The sequence below is a fragment of the Crocuta crocuta genome, unplaced genomic scaffold, assembly GCF_008692635.1.
Source record: "Crocuta crocuta isolate KB4526 unplaced genomic scaffold, BGI_CrCroc_1.0 scaffold29, whole genome shotgun sequence".
Taxonomy (NCBI): Eukaryota; Metazoa; Chordata; class Mammalia; order Carnivora; family Hyaenidae; genus Crocuta; species Crocuta crocuta.
In genome coordinates this window covers 2,931,862-2,949,083 of record NW_027533280.1, presented here as the reverse complement: position 1 = coordinate 2,949,083, position 17,222 = coordinate 2,931,862, and the positions used below count along the sequence as shown (strand labels likewise).

Sequence of the window (17,222 nt, the reverse complement as noted above, 5' to 3'; positions counted from 1 at the left end):
CGCTCTGCAGAAGGGAAGGGGTTCAGGAGACCAGGTCCAGGGGTGCTGAGAGGAAGAGGGACTTTGGCCGACCAGGCTGGCTTCTTCTGTGTCGCTTCAGGACCCCCCAGATCCAGGCCCAGACCCCACATGCCCCTGCACTCCTACAGGACACTGAACATGGCCTCCCTCGGAGCTCTAGCACTGTGTGTGCAAGCTCCTCCCTTCTGACTCCTATCAGTCCCAGGACTAAAAGTGTTCCCAAGGTCAGGAACAAGTTGGGGATGCCCACTCTCTCGCTTCTATTTAACTTTGTACTGGAGGTTCTAGCCCAAGGCATTAATCAAGAAAAAGAAATGATCAGAGGCACTCAAATTGGAAAGGAAGAAATAAAACCACCTCAATCTGGCAAGGACATAATCTTATACATGGAATATCCTAAAGAATTCCCCTCCCCCAACACCCCGCAAACCTGTTAGACAAAGTAAATGAATTCAGCAAAGTTGCAGAATACAAATCAACACACAAAAATAACCAATGCAAAAAGGAAATTAAGAAGCCATTTCTGTTGACAAGAACATACAAAAGAATAAAATATCTTGGATAAATGTAATGAAGGTGGTGGAGCACTTATATGCTGAAACTATAAAACACCGCCAAAAGAAAGTAAAGATCTAAATAAATGGAAAGACATCTGTGTTCATGCATTGGAAGACCTAATGCTATTAATATGTCAATATTCCCCAAAGCATTCCACAGATCCAGTGCAATCTCTGTCAAAATCCCCAGTGGCCTCTCTGGTAGATGTGGAAAAGCTGATCCTAAAATCACGAAGGATCAGGGAAGGATCTCAAATAGCCAAAACAATCTGATTGAAAACAAAGTAAAGTTGGAATATTTACACTTTCCTACATAAAATCTTTTTTTAAGCTTATTTATTTCGGGGAGAGAGAGAGATAGCGAGCACACAAGTAGGGGAGGTGCAGAGAGAGAAGGAGAGCGAGAATCCCAAGCAGGCTCTGGATTGTCAGTTCAGAGCCCGACACAGGGCTCAATCTCATAAATTGTGAGATCGTGACCTGAGCCGAAATCAAGAATTGAACACTTAATGGACAGAGCCACCCAGGTGCCCTGCTATAAAAAATCTTGCTATAGGGGTGCTCAGGCAGCTCAGTTGGCTAAGCGTCAAACTTAGGCTCAGGTCATGATCTCATGGTTCGTGGGTTTGAGACCCACATCGGTCTCTGTACTGACAGCTCAGAGCCTGAAGCCTGCTTCGGATTGTGTTTCCCTCTCTCTCTGCCCTCCCCTGCTCACACTCTGTCTCTCTCAAAAATAGACATTAAACATTTTTCAAAAAATCTTGCTATGAAACTACAGTAATCAAAACAATGTAGTATTGGTATTGGACAGATCTAAAGAATAGGGTCGAGAGCTTACAAGTAAACCCATATATCTATATACTATATGTATTGCTTTTCAACCAGAATGCTGAGAGCATTCAATGAAGGAAAGAAGTCTTTTCGACATGTCCCAGTAGACTGCTGGGGCAAATGGATATCCACATGTGAAACAATGAAGTTGGACCCCTACCTCACATCATATATAAAGATTAACTCAAAATGGATCAAAAACCTAAATGTAATAGCTTAAAACTACACAACTCTTTTTTTTTTTTTTTTAATTTCTAGGAGAGAGAGAGAGACAGCATGAGCAGTGGGGGTCAGAGAGAGAGGGAGTCACAGACTCTGAAACAGGCTTCAGGCTCTGAGCTGGCCGTCAGCACAGAGCCCGACGCGGGGCTCGAACCCATGAACCGCGAGATCATGACCTAAGCGAAAGTCGGACGCCTAACCGACTAAGCCACCCAGGCGCCCCTAAAACTACACAACTCTTAGAGGAAAATATAGGAGTAAATCTTCATGACCTTGGATTTGACAATGGGTTTTTAAATATGGTTGGTACCCAAAGTACAAGCAACCAAAGAAAAAAATAGATAAATTGGACTTCATATAAATTTTTAAACTTTTGTGCATCAAAGGATACTATGAAGAGAATGAAACGACAACCTACAGAAAAAGTTCTTGTAAATAATGTATCTGGTAAGGGACTTGTACTAAAATATATAAAGAAATCCTACAACCCTACAACAAAGAAACAACCCAATTCAAAAATGGGCAAAGGACTTGAATAGACACTTCTCCAAAGAAGTACATAAATGGCCAACAGACACATGAAAGGATGTTCAACATCACTAGTCATCAGGGAGAAACGGATCAAAACCACAAGTTACCACTTCAGACCCACTAGGGTGGCTAAAAAGACAGACAATGACCAGTGTTGTGAGGATGTGGAGAAATTAGAACCCTCGTGCGTTGCTAGTAGGAATGTAACATGGTACAGCGGCTGTGGAAAAACAGTTTGGCAGTTCTTCAAAAAGCTCGACATAAAATTGATGTATGACCCAGCAATTCCACCGCTAGGTAAACATCCAGGAAAAGGAGAACGTGTCCACACAGAAACTTGCACACAAACATTCACCGCAGCATTATTCACAAGAGCCAAAAGGTGAGAACAACCCAACGTCCATGATCTCAAAAACAGACAGACAACTCACACCCACATAACAGAGAAAGAGTCGGCCATAAAAAGGGACGAAGAGCTGACACCTGTTACAATGTGGATGAACCTTGAGAACAAGAAGTAAAAAGCCCGACACAAAGTCCACACGGTGTACGATCCCCCTGATATGAAATGTCCAGAACAGGCAAATCTGTACAGACAGAAAGCAGACTACTGGTCGCCTAGAGATGGGGGTAGGGGGCTGGAGAGCGACTTCTTCGTGGGGTGATGACAATGCTCTAAAATTGTTGTGATGGTTGGACAACCCTGTGAATATGCTAAAAATCCCCAAACTATACCCTTCAAATGTGTGAACTGTGTGGTGTGGGACTCACACCTCAATGAAGCAGGTACGAAACAAAACAAACAAACAGAAACCAGTCCTGCATCTGTTCTAAGATTTCAGGGAGATCAAACACCAGAAGTGGGAAGGGGCCTCAGCAGCGCCGCCTGAGAGAGATGACTCCTGGGTCACCTCTAAGTGTCTTTCTGCCCCAAATGCTCTTCCCTGTGTCCAAAAGCTCAGGTTTCTGCTTATGCAGAAAGCCTCGTTCATGGTCAAGGTCCTGGTGACTTTAAGCCCAGCATCTGTTTCCATGGTGACATGGCATCACTGAGGCCATCTTCGGTCAGCTTTTTTTTTTTTTTTGGTCAGCTTTCTGAACAGCAGGTGTGTGTGTGTGTGTATGTGTGTGCTCACACACATACACACACACACATTCCTAAGTGTACACACCCATGCGCGCGCACACACACAGGTGCTCCCAAGAGCACAGCCTCACCTCTGGGGCACAAAGGCGTACTATATCTCCATGGCCCAGAGCAGCTGAGTCCCCTTCAGAAAACAAACAGAAAAGGCCCCGGCTGAGGGCACAGATGGGGTCAGTGGGGACACACCATCCCCTTGCTCTTCAAAGGAGCCTGTGGAACGCGGCTCGGATTCTATGATGAAAGTGGCGACCATTTCCCAGACACTTTGCAAGCTCACGCCTCGCAGTGGCTTCACTTGTTACGGTTGTGCAGCATGCTCCACGTGCCCCTTCCCGTTTAGTTACTGCAACAGCCCCCTGAGAAAGGTTCAGTGCTGCTACTGTCCCCAGTTTGCAGAGGGGACGGTGGAGACTGAGAGACAAAGAGTGACTTGCTTGAGGTACACAGCTTAAGTGGCGGAGCTCAGCCTGAACTCGAGACCCTGTGAAGACTCTGGGGCCTGCTCGGCCCACAGCATGGAAACACCCTGACACAAAGCAGGTACTTGGTGTTTATTGAGCAAATAAACAGATTCTAGTCCCAACTCTGTGACCAGCTTCCTCTCATCATGGACAAATCACTTCTCTCTGGTCTCAATTTCCAAAACTGTAAGGGGACACGAGGCTACCTATCTGTCCAAGGCCTGGTGTAGAGGGTTAAAGGGCACCCCCCAAATTCACACCCACCCAGAACCTTAGAATGTGGCTTTACAGGGCACCTTGGGGGGCTCAGTCAGTTAAGCGTCTGACTTCGGTTCAGGCCACGATCTCACAGTTCGTGCATCCGAGCCCTGTGTTGGCTGGACTTACTGCTGTCAGCGTGGAGCTGCTCTGGACTCTCTGTCACTCCCTCTCTCTCTGTTCATCCCTCTCTGGTTCTCTGCCTCTAAGAAACTTAAAGGAAAAAAAGGATGTGGCTTTATTTGGAAAGAGGGTCTTCACAGATAGAATTCATTAAGATGAGGTCACACTGGATCAGGGTGGGTCCTAAATCCAAGGACCATGTCCTTAGGGGACAGACATGGGACGTGGCCACAAGCCAGGGAAGCCAGCGGCCACCAGAGGCTGGAGGAAGCAAGGCAGGATCCTGCGGAGGGGCAGGCATGTGGACCCCTTGATTTCAGACTTCTCGTCTCTGGTCTCCTTCTGTTGTTTTAAGCGCCCCCCCCACCCAGTTTGTGGTCGCCCCAGGAAACAAACACATCTGGGGTTCGTGGCAGTCAGTGTGACGCAGGTCAAGAGGAGCCAGGGCCACATGGAGTCTCGGAAGGCTGAGGTGGGACACCCGGCCTGCCGGGGAGCTGAGGGTGGAGAAGAGACCGGGAGGGACACAGAGCAGGAATAGGGAAGGTCCCATCTGGCCTCGGTGGGTGACCTGGGCCTGAGCTGTCCTAGGACTTGGGAAAGTCACCATGTCCACCGCGGGAACTGCCTGCCGGGGCTCTAGAGGAGGCTCCTTCCTGGCCTCCTCCAGGGCCCGGGGCCCCAGGCGTCCTTGGTCTAGCAGCCACATCACTCAGCTCTCTGCCTCCACCATCACGTCACCGTGTCTCTCTCGGTCCTCTCCTCTTCATAATTATGGGGTCAACAAGTCATTCAGTTTAGGGCCCACTCTATCTCGTCCTTAGATAAAGTCACAGTCTAACATTCTGGATGGATATGAATTTTGGGGGACACTGATCAACCAGCTGAGTGGCAGAGCCCCAGGACCCAGACTGGCAGTGACCTGTACTCTGTGAACAGCACTTTTCTGTCTCTCCAGAGTCAAGATTAGCTGGATGAGGGCGCCTGGGAGGCTCAGTCGGCTGAGCGCCTGCCTCTTGACTTCAACTCAGGTCATGACCTCACAATCCATGGGATCAAGCCCTGTGTGGGGCTCTGTGCTCACAGTGTGAAGTCTGCTTGGGATTCTCTCTCTTCTTCGCTCTCTGCCCCTCCTCTGGTCTCTTTCTCTCTCTCTCAAAATAAATAAACTTAAAAAAATTAGCTGAATGAACAAATGGATTCTAGTCTCAGCTATCACCAGATCCGTCTGAGCCTGGGCAGCCCCTCCAACTTTGAAGCTAACACCCCAAAGGGCTGAACCGCTGGCTCTGACATCTGACAATGACATCTGAGGGAGTGCTCAGTCTCCGGGCACAGCTGAGGCTCTCAGTCATGCCGCTTAGGAGGGAGCCCTTCTCGAATCTTGCTGACCTTCTCTGCTTGCACCGCAAGTCACCACCCCCACCCCTGCCAACCATCCCTGCAAGGTACACTGTGGAGCCTCCTGGGGAGACTGAGTTAGGGTGGCAGAGACAAGCCCAGCTCCCCAGGGGGCATACATGTGTCCAGGGTGAGATCTCACCCGTGACCTCTGTCCACACAGGCTGAGTGGGGGAACTTCACTTCCCTACCCCTCTCCATCCTTGCGGCCTGGGGGCTGCACGGGAGGGGCCTGAGCTAGTACGGACCTGGTGTAGAAAAAGCACAGACCCTACAAATAGTAGGGGTGAAGGACTGAAGACCAAGAAGGCTCCAGCACGCCTGCAAAAGGGGCAGCTCTCAGAGCTGTCCAGGGTCCTGGCCAAACCACCTCGGTTACTCCCTCTGAGGCAAGCAGGGCTGAGCACTTCCACGGATGATGGGAGGCTCGCTCCCAGCCAGCCCAACATTTTTTCTTTTCTTCTTCTTCCTCCTCCTCTCCACCTCTTCTCTTCTGCTTCTCTTTCTTCGTCTTTTCCTTCTTCTTTGCCTTGAACAGCATGTATTTTGTTTGGACGCTGGTCAGGCCCATCACGAGGCAGCATGACATGTGAGCTCATCCCACCTTGCTCATAACCTCATGGGGGAGGCTGGCTAGTTCAGAAGGCAGGCTCATTGCCAGCTGCCACTCTAGCTGGTAAGCAGGGTCTGGAGGAAATGAACTAAAGTCTTGCTCTTCTTTCCACAAGAACACAGCTGCCTTCCTGGAAGGCCTGTCCATCCACCTCATAAGGCCCAGCTCCCAGGGGAGGCACTCTTGGAGCTGTGGCCCTCAGCCCATGTGAACATCAGCTGTCCCGCGCCTGTATTCAGTAAACTGCACGTGCACCCACTTCTCCGGAGGCACTCCTGGAGGGGAGCAAATGCTTTTACCCTCTTCTGTGTAACCCAGCCCTTGGCCCAGGTTGGGCACAGAAGAGTCTGTGCATTTCACTTGGTGTTTTAAGGGCTTTACTGAGATATGACTGGCATATAACAAACCATATATACGTAAAAATATAGCTGGTGAGCTTTGACGTATGTTCGCATCTGTGAAATTGTCACACAGTAGAGATAATATGCTTGTCCATCACCGCCCCCCATGGTGGGTAGAGCCCCCAGAAGCGCTGGGGCCAGTGGCCGGCAAGACAAGTGTCAGAGCAGGGGCAGAGGAAGGCAGCCTTGAGAGACATACAGGTGTTACTAGGGCTCGGATGAGGGAATGCACACAGGTAGCCCTGCGCCTATTGCAGGTATCATGGGGGAGGCTACGGGATAGCTAACATTAACTGGAGGCATAAGGATGTTTTAAAAAGAATAAAATACTGGGCGCCTGGTGGCTCAGTTGGTTAAGCATCTGACTTTGGCTCAGGTTATGATCTCGTGGTTCATGAGTCCAAGCCCTACATCGGGCTCCGTGCTGACAGCTCTGAGCCTGCAGCCTGTTTCAGGTTCTGTGTCTCCCTCTCTCTCTCTCTGCTCCCTCTCCTGCTCATGCTCTCATGTTCTCTCTCTCTCTCAAAAATAAACATTAAAATTTTTAAAAAAGAATAAAATATCTCAATAAAGGGGGGTGAGGATGGCAGGTGCTTCTAAGGAGCCCAATTAGAGGTGATCACATGCTCAAGAAAGCTTTGGGATGTCCTAGGAGCTAAAAGTTGGTCCCTGGGTCCTGATGCCCCCCTCCTCCAGCTGCAGGCACAGGGGAGACCCAAACAGGCTGCAGGGTCTGGGCTCCCCTGGCTTGAATGGGAATCAGGGAGCTGCAGAACGAACAGCGTCCTTGAATAGGCTGAGCGATTTCCAGAGAGCTCAGAGCTGGGGCGCTGAGTGAGCTAAGTCCCTTCTCTCCTTGATCTTGAGGAATAATTACGGGGTAAGTGGTTCAAGAGGGAATCGAGTGGCACTTCTGAAGCAGCATGGAGCCAACAGCCCCTGCCAGAGAGGCCAGTTCACCTTCCATTCTCTTCCTCATCAAGCTCCCCATGCTGGGGGTGCCTGGCCAAACTCTGGTAGCTTCACAGAGCTCCTCTCAGAAGGGCCTGGGGGCCTGGGCTCTGCAGGGAGCTTGTTACTAACTCCCCAGATCCGGGTTGAAGGGTGAGTGTCCACCAAGCAAAGCCGGCAGGGGCCCATGTGACACCATATGACACCGTGATCCACCGGCTGCACCAAGGCATCCTGATGCCCAGAAGAGCAGAGCCAGGTGAGAGCTGGTTTGTAATCAGACGCCCAACGGGGAGGAAAGCTGCCAGGTCAGGCGAAGGGCCAGGGCACCGAGGATGAGCAAGGCGCTGGCACTGGGGATGGGCGGGGGACCTCCACAGGGGAGCAGGACCCTGGCAAGGAGGAGTTTGGTCACATCGAGGCCACGAGCAACCAGACCCTGGGTCTCCCAGTTCTGTGTTCCAGGTCAGCCAGGCTCTGAGAAGGGAGGCCAACAACGTCTGGGAGTGTGGGGGTGGGGGTGGGGGGTTGGCATGGCATTCTCTGGCTTGTCACAGGAATCTGTCATCCTCAAACTCATCTGTGACTCTGTAAATCCACTACAGAGTGGAAGCCACTGTCTTGAAGCCTAGGGGAGTAAGGAAACTGTGGAGCTGAGAGCCGAAAAATCAGCCAGGTGCTCCCAGGCAAGTCTCTTAACTCTTTGGACCTCACACCTTCCTGGCTGTCAAGTGGGTTGCTGTGGACTGAATTTCTGTGTCCCCTCCAAATTCATACTGAAGCCCCTAACCTCCAACATGATGTACTAGGTCAGGCTTTGGGAGATGATTGGGTCATGAGGATGGAATGCTCACAGCGGGAGTAGTGCCCTGACAGAAGAGACCCCAGAGAGCTGTTTCGCCCCTTCACCCACCACCAAGAACACAGTGAGAAGGATGGTGGCCATCTGTAAGCCAGGAGGGCCCTTACCAGACACCAACTCTGTTAGCAACCTTGACCTTGGATTTACAGCCTTCAGAACCATGAGAAATAAATGTCTGCTATTTAAGCCCCCGAGTCTATGGTATTTGTTGAAGTGGCCCAAGCTGACGATACCCACAGATAACATCTGAATCAGTGAGATGATGGGTATTAAATGCAAAGAGTGTCAGCGCCATCAGCGCTGTGAACACAGTACCGGCAGGACAAGCCAATGCCACAAACGTCCACAGTGCCCTGCTGTGTTCCTGGCATCAGGGGGAAGCCGGGGCACCAGTGCAATTCAGACATTTACTAGGAGCCTACTGAGCAGACACTGTGCTGTGAAGACTACGGCAGCACCCCACCCAAGGGTGCTGAGAGCCATCTGCGTGCCCCGCGAGGCCTGCCCTGGCCCCAGGACCCACCTGTATCATGTACAGCTGGGCGATGCGGTACTCCTCCACAGTCATGGGCAGAGGAATCCGATATTCCTTTATAATCATCTTGGAGTCCAAGCCTTCCCGTTGATGGGGAACTGCGTGTTGGGACTTCTAGGCGAGGTTCCTTAGACAACCATGACAAAATTCACCAAGGACCCCTGAGAGAGAAAGAGAGAGCAGGAGAGTCACTTCCTGAAAGGCTGGTGGGCACAACAGCACAGAGGAAGGGCCTGGTCTCGATTCAGCCATGAGCCTGTCGTGTGACCTTGAACAAGTTCCCTCGCCTCCCCAGCCTTCATTTTCCTTGTTTGCTAAGCAATCTTGTAGAGAACGTGTAAACTCTGATCAGCCACGGGGGTAAACAAAAGATTGTCATCCCACTAGCGAGGGTCAGGAGGCAGGGGGAGGCAGGGGAAGAGCACTGTGCTCTCGCTTCACACACTGTTCTAGCAAGTGCAGCCCTGTGCACTGGAGTAGCTGCAGGCAGACACGGTGACGGTGACGACAGATGGCCACGGGAAAGAAGGGAGAGCCAATAAAAGGGCGAAAAATCCAGGTGAGAAATTTAAAAATCAACAGTCTGCGGGGTGCCTGGGGGCTCAGTCAGTTAAGTATCTGACTTTGGCTCAGGTCATGATCTCATGATTTGTAGGTTTGAACCCCACATCAGGCTCTGTGCTGACAGCTCAGAGCCTGGAGCCTGCTTTGGATTCTGTGTCTCCCTCTCTCTCTGCCCCTCCCCTACTCATGGTCTAGATCTCTTTCTCTCTCTCTTAAAAAATGAATAAATGTTGGGGCACCTGGGTGGCTCAGTCGGGTAAGCATCTGACTTCGGCTCAGGTCATGATCTTATATTTCATAGGTTCGAGCCCCGCATCAGGCTCTGTGCTGACAGATCAGAGCCTGGAGCCTGCTTCGGATTCTGTGTCTCCCTCTCTCTTTGATCCTCCCCTGCTCACACTCTGTCTTGGTCTCGCAAAAACGAATAAACGTTTAAAAATTTTTAAAAAAATGAATAAATGTTAAAAAAACCTTTAAATCAGCAGTCTGAGACCCTTCGGTGTTGGGGCCATCAGTTCCGATCATGTCACCAGACACAGAGGGGACCACTGTTTTCTGGCAGGAGACCTGGACTTATCCAAGAGGGGATCTTAAGTGGTTTCAGCTCCATCCAGCAACTATTTATTGACACCCGTTCTGCTGCTGACACCGGGTTGGGTCTGGCGGTAGAGGAGACAAGTAAGATAAATGGGTGCACTGTGTCGCATGTGAATTCTGTCTCAGTAAGGCTACTTTAAAAATAAACAATGTATTCACGGAAGCTTCTCTTTAAGATGACAAGGAATATAACTGATGGAGATGTGCACGGAGAGCAATCAAATGTAAAAACAAACAAACAAGGCTTGAAGGGGGCATACTCTCAGTGATCTGGAAAATGGAATTGCCCATCACTGTCCTTCCCCTAGACGGCGGGGGCTTTGCTGTAAACATATGTGGTTATTACCCCCAGAGGGGCTATGCTGCTAATGAGAAGGTGAGTGAAGGCTTCCAAGATAGGCAGTGGCGGAATCAGGATAGCATTTCAGAGGGACCACGCTGGGGACAACAGTCAGTGAAGATTCACGGTGACACTGGCTAAATGATAAGAGCGAGGGTCTGGCCAGGCAGGCAGCCTCCCTGGGGCACCATCTGTCCAAGGCCTGAGCATCACCCAGGCACTGAGGAATTACTGGCTATGTGATGAGACTGGGGGGAAAGAATGTACCAGAACTCTTGGAACAATCAGCACGTAGGGTTGAAAGAAATTCTTTAATAAGCCACCTAGGGAGAGGGACTGAGAGGTGGGGGCTCTTACATAAATGAATCAGAGATGGCCCCTGTATTATTAGCCTCAAATGACCCCCATGTTACTCACTTCTGCACAGCAGGTGGGACTGTCAGCCCAAACCCCCCAGCACCACACATAAGCTCTCACACTTCCAACTGCGTAAATACAGTCCAAATAAACATCTTTTTAGTTAATTAAAGGTCATCTACTTTACCTAACCCATGAAACTGCTCTCCACATTTGCTGGCCACAGATAAGACAAAGACTGGGTCAATAAAACACCCCAAACAGGGAAGGCTCCCCACCATACTTCTGAGTGGTGTGACTAGACAGGTGAGCGCCCTGTCCAACTCTCCCGCCCCTCCTGGGTGGGGGTTGAACTCACTGCATTTGGAAGGCCTCATGCTGGGAGGGGCTTTCTCAGGCAACCTGTTCAAATGACCCAAGATAACACTGTTTGTTACAGCACCCACACCCCCGGGGTCCTGTCTCCTCCCAGATCAACCCAAAGCCCTGAACTTACCACAGAGGGGAGGGGCTGAACTCTCCAGTCTATGCTCATGAGCATTGCTATCCTTCCTTCAAGATGGGTGGGTGAAGCCTGCAGCCAAGAGGGCACGCAGGTTCGAGCCCAAGCGGACACCGGCCAGGAGAAAGCAGAGGCTGTGGGCTGCTCCCACTCAGCGCTGAGCCCCACCTGCCCTGAGGCCCACAGGTCTCTGCTCCAGTCTGGCTGGAAGCGGGGACCACCGCAGACCAGAGGTGATGGCCCAAGAGCCTCTATAGCATCACCTCCGGCCACGAGAGACTGGGATCAACCAGGCACTGGGTATGGGGAATGTCCTGACCCAAAGAAGAGAGACCCACGTGCTTGGGAGAAGCCGGATGCAGTGCGGCCCGGAGCAGGGAGGAAGGGTGAGGTTCCATGAGGGCCGTGCTTCCGAAGCTTTTCCATGTGGTCTTCATTCAAGCCCAGGATCACCTTGCTCGGAAGGTACTAGAAGCCTGTCACAGAAGAGGAAGCCGGCTGCTAAGTGTCCAGCACCGTGCCCTGCAGGACCCGGTGGCATGCACACCGATGTCTGTGGGGCCCAGGGGGACTCTTCTGCAACACAGGACAAATGCAACGACCCACGGTGACTTTGGGCAAGTCCCATTTCATCACCTCAAAAAACAAAGAAGTCAGATGCAACCCCTAAATGTTCTTGAGAAACTCTGGGAGTCTAAGCAATCTGACCTTGGGCGATCGTAAGGGCTCCATGGAAAGTGACCTCCTAGTGCTTGCCTGCACACAAGTCAGACCAAGTGTCCATTCAAAGCTGGGGGCAAAGCCTGGGCTGACCAGGGGCGCCGGCCTCACGATGGCCAGGAGACGAGCAGATCACGTGACCGCTCGGGATACAGGTCCGCCTGCCACTGGGCGAGGGACCGTGTTTCTGCCCGTGCATCACCAGAGCTATAGATGTGGGTGCACGGACAGGCAGAAGGAAAGAACAGAGGGCCGCAGGGTAAGAGCTCAGTGTGTGGGGCCCAAGAACAGGACAGAGGGACCAGAGCTCTACGAGACCTGGGAAATCACAGGGGGCCCCAGTCTGGGATCCAAGTTCAGAACCTGACCATGCCTTGATTGACCATGGGTCCCCCAGGATGAGTGACTGCCTGCTGAGCCTCAGTGTCTCCATAAAGCAAATGGGGATAACATCATCTGCCTTCCAGAGCTGCCAGGCTCACAGAGATGACAAAAGTGGACCAGCCAGGGGTACTGTTTGTCAGTGTAGCGGGGACTAGGGAAAGGCTCTAGGGGAAGGTGGAGGTTTAGAGTGACTGGAGCGGGGCTTCCCGGGACCTGAGGAATCCCTCAGCAGAGCAGGGTCGAGGAGGGCATGCTGCAGGAAAAGCCGAGCAAAGGCCCTGAGGCATAAATGTGCCACACCGTCACGGTGGCCTCCCACTGGTGTGCCCCCAGCCCTGCCATGCCGCCTCCTGGGTTCAGGGCTGGTGTGAATGCACTGAGGCCTCCCCACAGCCACTGGCCACAGGAGAGGGTGGCGCCCAAGACTGAGATGGGGCCCTGCCCTGCCCGAGCACCCATGAAGTTCAGTGCCAAGAGTGTGGCAGGAGCAGGTGACAAGAGACCGTCATGTGCTTCTAGGAGCGCTCTCCTTCTGAGGGACAAGAGACACACTCCTCAGACAAGGTGTGAGTGTAAAGCAAGAACTTCACAACCAAGGTTAGTCCACAGGCTAACATCCTTTGAAGCAGCCCCTGGGGCAGAAGTGTGGTCACCCATCTCCGCCAGGGGTCCCCTCTGGGAAGCNTCCCCCCAAGCGAGAGGAGCGGAACTCAGGACACGGCCATGGGTGATCTCTGAGCGCTGGCCACTTTGGGTGTCGTCTTTCAAGGCGATCACTCTAAAGTGGTCTCGTCAAGGACCAGCATTTTATTTAGTTATGAAAGAAAATAAGGCCTGTTTCTTTACAGCTACACCCTTGCCAGTGGGTTCAGGAATCCATCCTGACTTCCTGTTGAAGATGGTGGATTGGAGCATTTCCGTTCTACTGTCCTTTCTCAAAAACAACACAAACTACAGAGAGAGGGGAGTCCTCATGGCTGATGAAACAAGGAAATCACTACGCCCCCAAACCACAGACACCATGAAGCCTGAACTGGAAGGAAGGAATGTGCTAACAGTGTACACATGCCTCCTCCTTGGACCCCCAAGTACATATCCCTTCTTGAAAGTCATGGCCACGATCCTCCTGGTGGAATGCTGAAATAGGATTGTGGACGCCACCCCAGGTGAGGAGAGTTTTTCAAAAGAAAGAGCTTTGTATAAGTTTATTTTGAGAGAGAGAGTGAGCACAAGTAGGGGAGGAGCAGAGAGAGAGAGAGAGAGAGAGAGAGAGAATCCCATCCAGACGCCACGCTGTCAGCACAAAGCCCAACATGGGGCTCAATCTCAACCATGAGATCATGACCTGAGCCGACATCAAAAGTTGGATGCTAACCCAACTGAGCCACCCAGGTGCTCCCAAAAGAAAACTTTTTTATTTGAAGTATTACATACATACAAAAACGTGCATGCATCATAAGTACAGATCCATTTTCACAAACTGAACACAATGTAGGGCCAGCAAGGGTCAAGAAACAGGAAGTGGACAACTCAGAAGTTCCCCATGGGTCTCCCAGTCACAGCTCCTCTCCTGTGGACAACCAGTGCCCTGCCATTTGCTTGTTCTGCACATTACACTGAAGCCAATGAATTGCCAATATCCAGCTGTCTTTGAGTGATTTCATACGGAAGCATACTATATGTGTTCTTTTGATTCTGGCTTCTTTTGGCCGACATCATGTTCATGGGATTCATCCAAATTGCTGCACGTAGTTATAGACTGTTTGCTCTCTAGTATTTCATCGGGTGGATGTGCTATTATTGACTCAACTATTCCATTGTTGATGGGCATCTGGATGATTTCCAATCTGAGGCGGCTGGGACCGCTGCTGTGAACAAGTGAGTACACGCAGCGATGCAGTTTTATACTGTGGGATGGAGCTGGGGTGGGGATTGATGGGAAGTCACACCAACGGGCCATTTCTGTGACAGAACCTCGTTTTCCAGCTAAAACAGAGGCTGGGAATGAAGTGAGGCTGGGGAGAGAAGAGGGGCAGTGAGGGGGTGGTCACAACATGGATAGCCGGTGACGTAAAGAGCATTGCTGAGAACCATTATGATCATGGACTGTGAAACCTGAGAGAGACAGACTCCCTAGGCAGAAGATAAATAACAGCTCTGGGAAGAGAGCCTTCCAGACAGTAAGTAAGCCCATAATGCATCTGCAGACTGCTCCGGACCACACCTACTTTCACATGCTGCTGTTTGGAAGGTAGCTGAAGAATAATAATCACAAAGGAACTCACATGGGTCCTACAGCATTAAGGGTGGGGGACAAATGAATAACACACATTATGAGGAATCATCCAGAGAAATACAGAAAGACCAGAAAAATCAATTCACATACCCAGAGAAATTACAGATATAATCTCTTAAATCTGGTACGGGCAGAGGTACCTGGGTGGCTCAGTTGGTTAAGCATTTGGCTCAGGTCATGATCTCATGTTTCATGAGTTTAACCCCCACATCCCTGTTTAGGATTCTCTCTCTCTCCCTCTCTTTCTTCCCTTCCCCTCTCAAAATAAGTACATATACTTAAAAAAACTTTTTTAATAAAAAAACAAAAAGAACTCATCGGGGAAGATGAGTGGGAAAAAAAAAGACAGAAATTTTAAAAAGAAATTATTTGACAACAGAAAGAGCTGAAAACTGAAAGATGAATTAGTAGACCTCGGGGGAAAATGAGAAAGAAAAAGAAATACATCACATATTTTTAAAAAGCCATATTATAAGCAATGAATAAATGACAAAGCACACCATAAACAACTAGAGAGTTGAGGTGAGTGGGTTGCATGAAATCACACAAGATTAAATGGAAAAGACTAATACAACAAAAATGACAGATATGGGAGGCAAAAGAAAATCCAACATACACATAATTGGTGAAGAAAACAGAACAATAGAACAGGAGGAAAAGAATTCAAATATAGAATGGAAAATCTCTTGGAAAAACAAACAAACCAACCAACCCTTGACTCTACAAATTAAGTGCCATTCAGTGGCCCAGGAAAACTGGATGGTGTAATTAACACTGAGGCATCTTTAAAAAGTCCCTGATCTTAAAGGATAAAGAAAGAACCATATAATAGTGGAGCAGAGAGGTGAATTGAGAATCAGAATCCTCCATAGCAACCCAATTTCAGAAAACAGTGGAGCAGTACCTACAGAGTTGTGAAAGCAAGAAATTATGAACCAGAATTTTATAGCCAAAAAACTGTCCTTTGAATATAAAGTTAATGGACATTCTGTAACATAAATTTAGAGGCTTAGGCATCCATTGGGACTTAAAAAATTACTTGATGCTGAAATCCAACCAACCCAAATAAATTCATCAATGGAAAAATCCTGGTGAATACTGAATTAATATTTTTGAAATTGGAGCAATGATCATTATTGAATAGACTATAAACCCCTCAAAAATGCACACAGATAACAAAAATATAACAAAAATTGAAGGTGGAAAAACAGAGGTGGATGGCACAAAAGTCGGTTCATTATATAGATTTAAAAATTAATGACGGATGAATAGTCAGAGCACATGGATTTTTAGGGCACTGGCACTATTCTGTATGATACTACAGTGGTGGATACATATCATTATACATTCATCAAAGCTCAGAGAATGTACAACACGATGCCAACCATGGACTCTGGGTGATGATGATGTCCTGATGTAGGTTTATCAATTGCGATAAATGTACCACTCTGTGGGGGATGGTGATGTGGGGGTAACTGTACATGTGGGGGCAGGGGGGCATATGGAAATTCTCTGTACTCTCCTTACAGTTTTGCTGTGAACCTCAAACTACTTTTAAAAATACAGTGTACTGGTGAAAAAAAAAATAATGATTCCAACCTATTAAAAGTTTTTCTCTCAGAAAGTCAATTAAAGTCTACCAGAGAATGGGGAGAGAGGAAATTGGGGAGGCACTGTTTACTGGCTATAAGATTTCTATTTGGGGAATGAGAACATTTTGGGAACAGGAGAAGAGATAGTTTCACAATACCATAAATGTACTAATGCCACAGAATTGTACCCTTAACATGTCTGAGAGGGCAAATTTTATGTTATATAATGACTACAATTTTTAAAAAATAACAATGTAGTATACAAAAACCCACTGAGTCGCACACTTTAAATCAATGAATTGTGTGGTATATTAATTATATCTCAATAAAGCTTTTTAAAAAGTTTTTCTCCTAAAAAAGAAGGGTTTTCTCTTTTCCCCATTAACTTTAAGGAACTTTTAGGGGCTACTTATTACCACTTAAGATGAAGAAATGTGTTTCTGAAGTTTAGCAATTTCTTTCCATTTCGATTCAAAGACATACAAATGGATTTGTCTTCAGTTAAATTTAAGAAAATTAAACTTGATTTATTTTAAAACTGCACGCAGGGGCTTCTGGGTGGCTCGGCCGGGTAAGTGTGACTCTTGGCGTCAGCTCAGGTCATGATCTCACAGTTCACAGGATTGAGCCTCGTAGCAGAGCCTTGCTTGGGATTCTCTCTTTCCTTCTCTCTCTCTCTCTCTCTCTCTCTCTCTCCTCCTCCTCCTCCCATGCTCACACTCTCTTCCTCTCAAAATACATAAATAAACATTAAAAAAACTGCATGCAGACTAAGATCCATTTTTTTAAAAAAGTTATTACTACTCTATATGCGTGTGTTTGTATAATACATAGGAGTCTGAAATACTGCTCACTGGATGCTGGTGAGGGCTAGCTCAGATCGATGGAATTTGGGACAACTTTCAGTTGTACTTTTCTTTGTTACTGGATTTTTTTTACAAGGCACAGCAGCA

General features: G+C 48.9%; 1 protein-coding gene across 8 annotated transcripts in view; it reads right to left on the bottom strand.

The window, feature by feature from the left end:
• The window catches only part of PITPNM2 (phosphatidylinositol transfer protein membrane associated 2), a 129,795-nt gene that overhangs the window by 25,175 nt on the left and 87,398 nt on the right, over window positions 1-17,222 (bottom strand). For 7 of the 8 annotated variants that reach the window (XR_013331076.1, XR_013331077.1, XR_013331078.1 and 4 more), the window contains one exon: window positions 8,906-9,078. Coding sequence is in view for 5 of the 8 variants with exons in the window: in XM_077748050.1 (XP_077604176.1) it covers window positions 8,906-8,983 (78 nt within the window). In the remaining 3 variants the exon portion in view is untranslated. Of the gene's footprint in view, window positions 1-8,905; window positions 9,079-9,952; window positions 9,972-17,222 lie in introns of those variants that run through there. The other variant, XM_077748048.1, reaches the window with a different exon arrangement.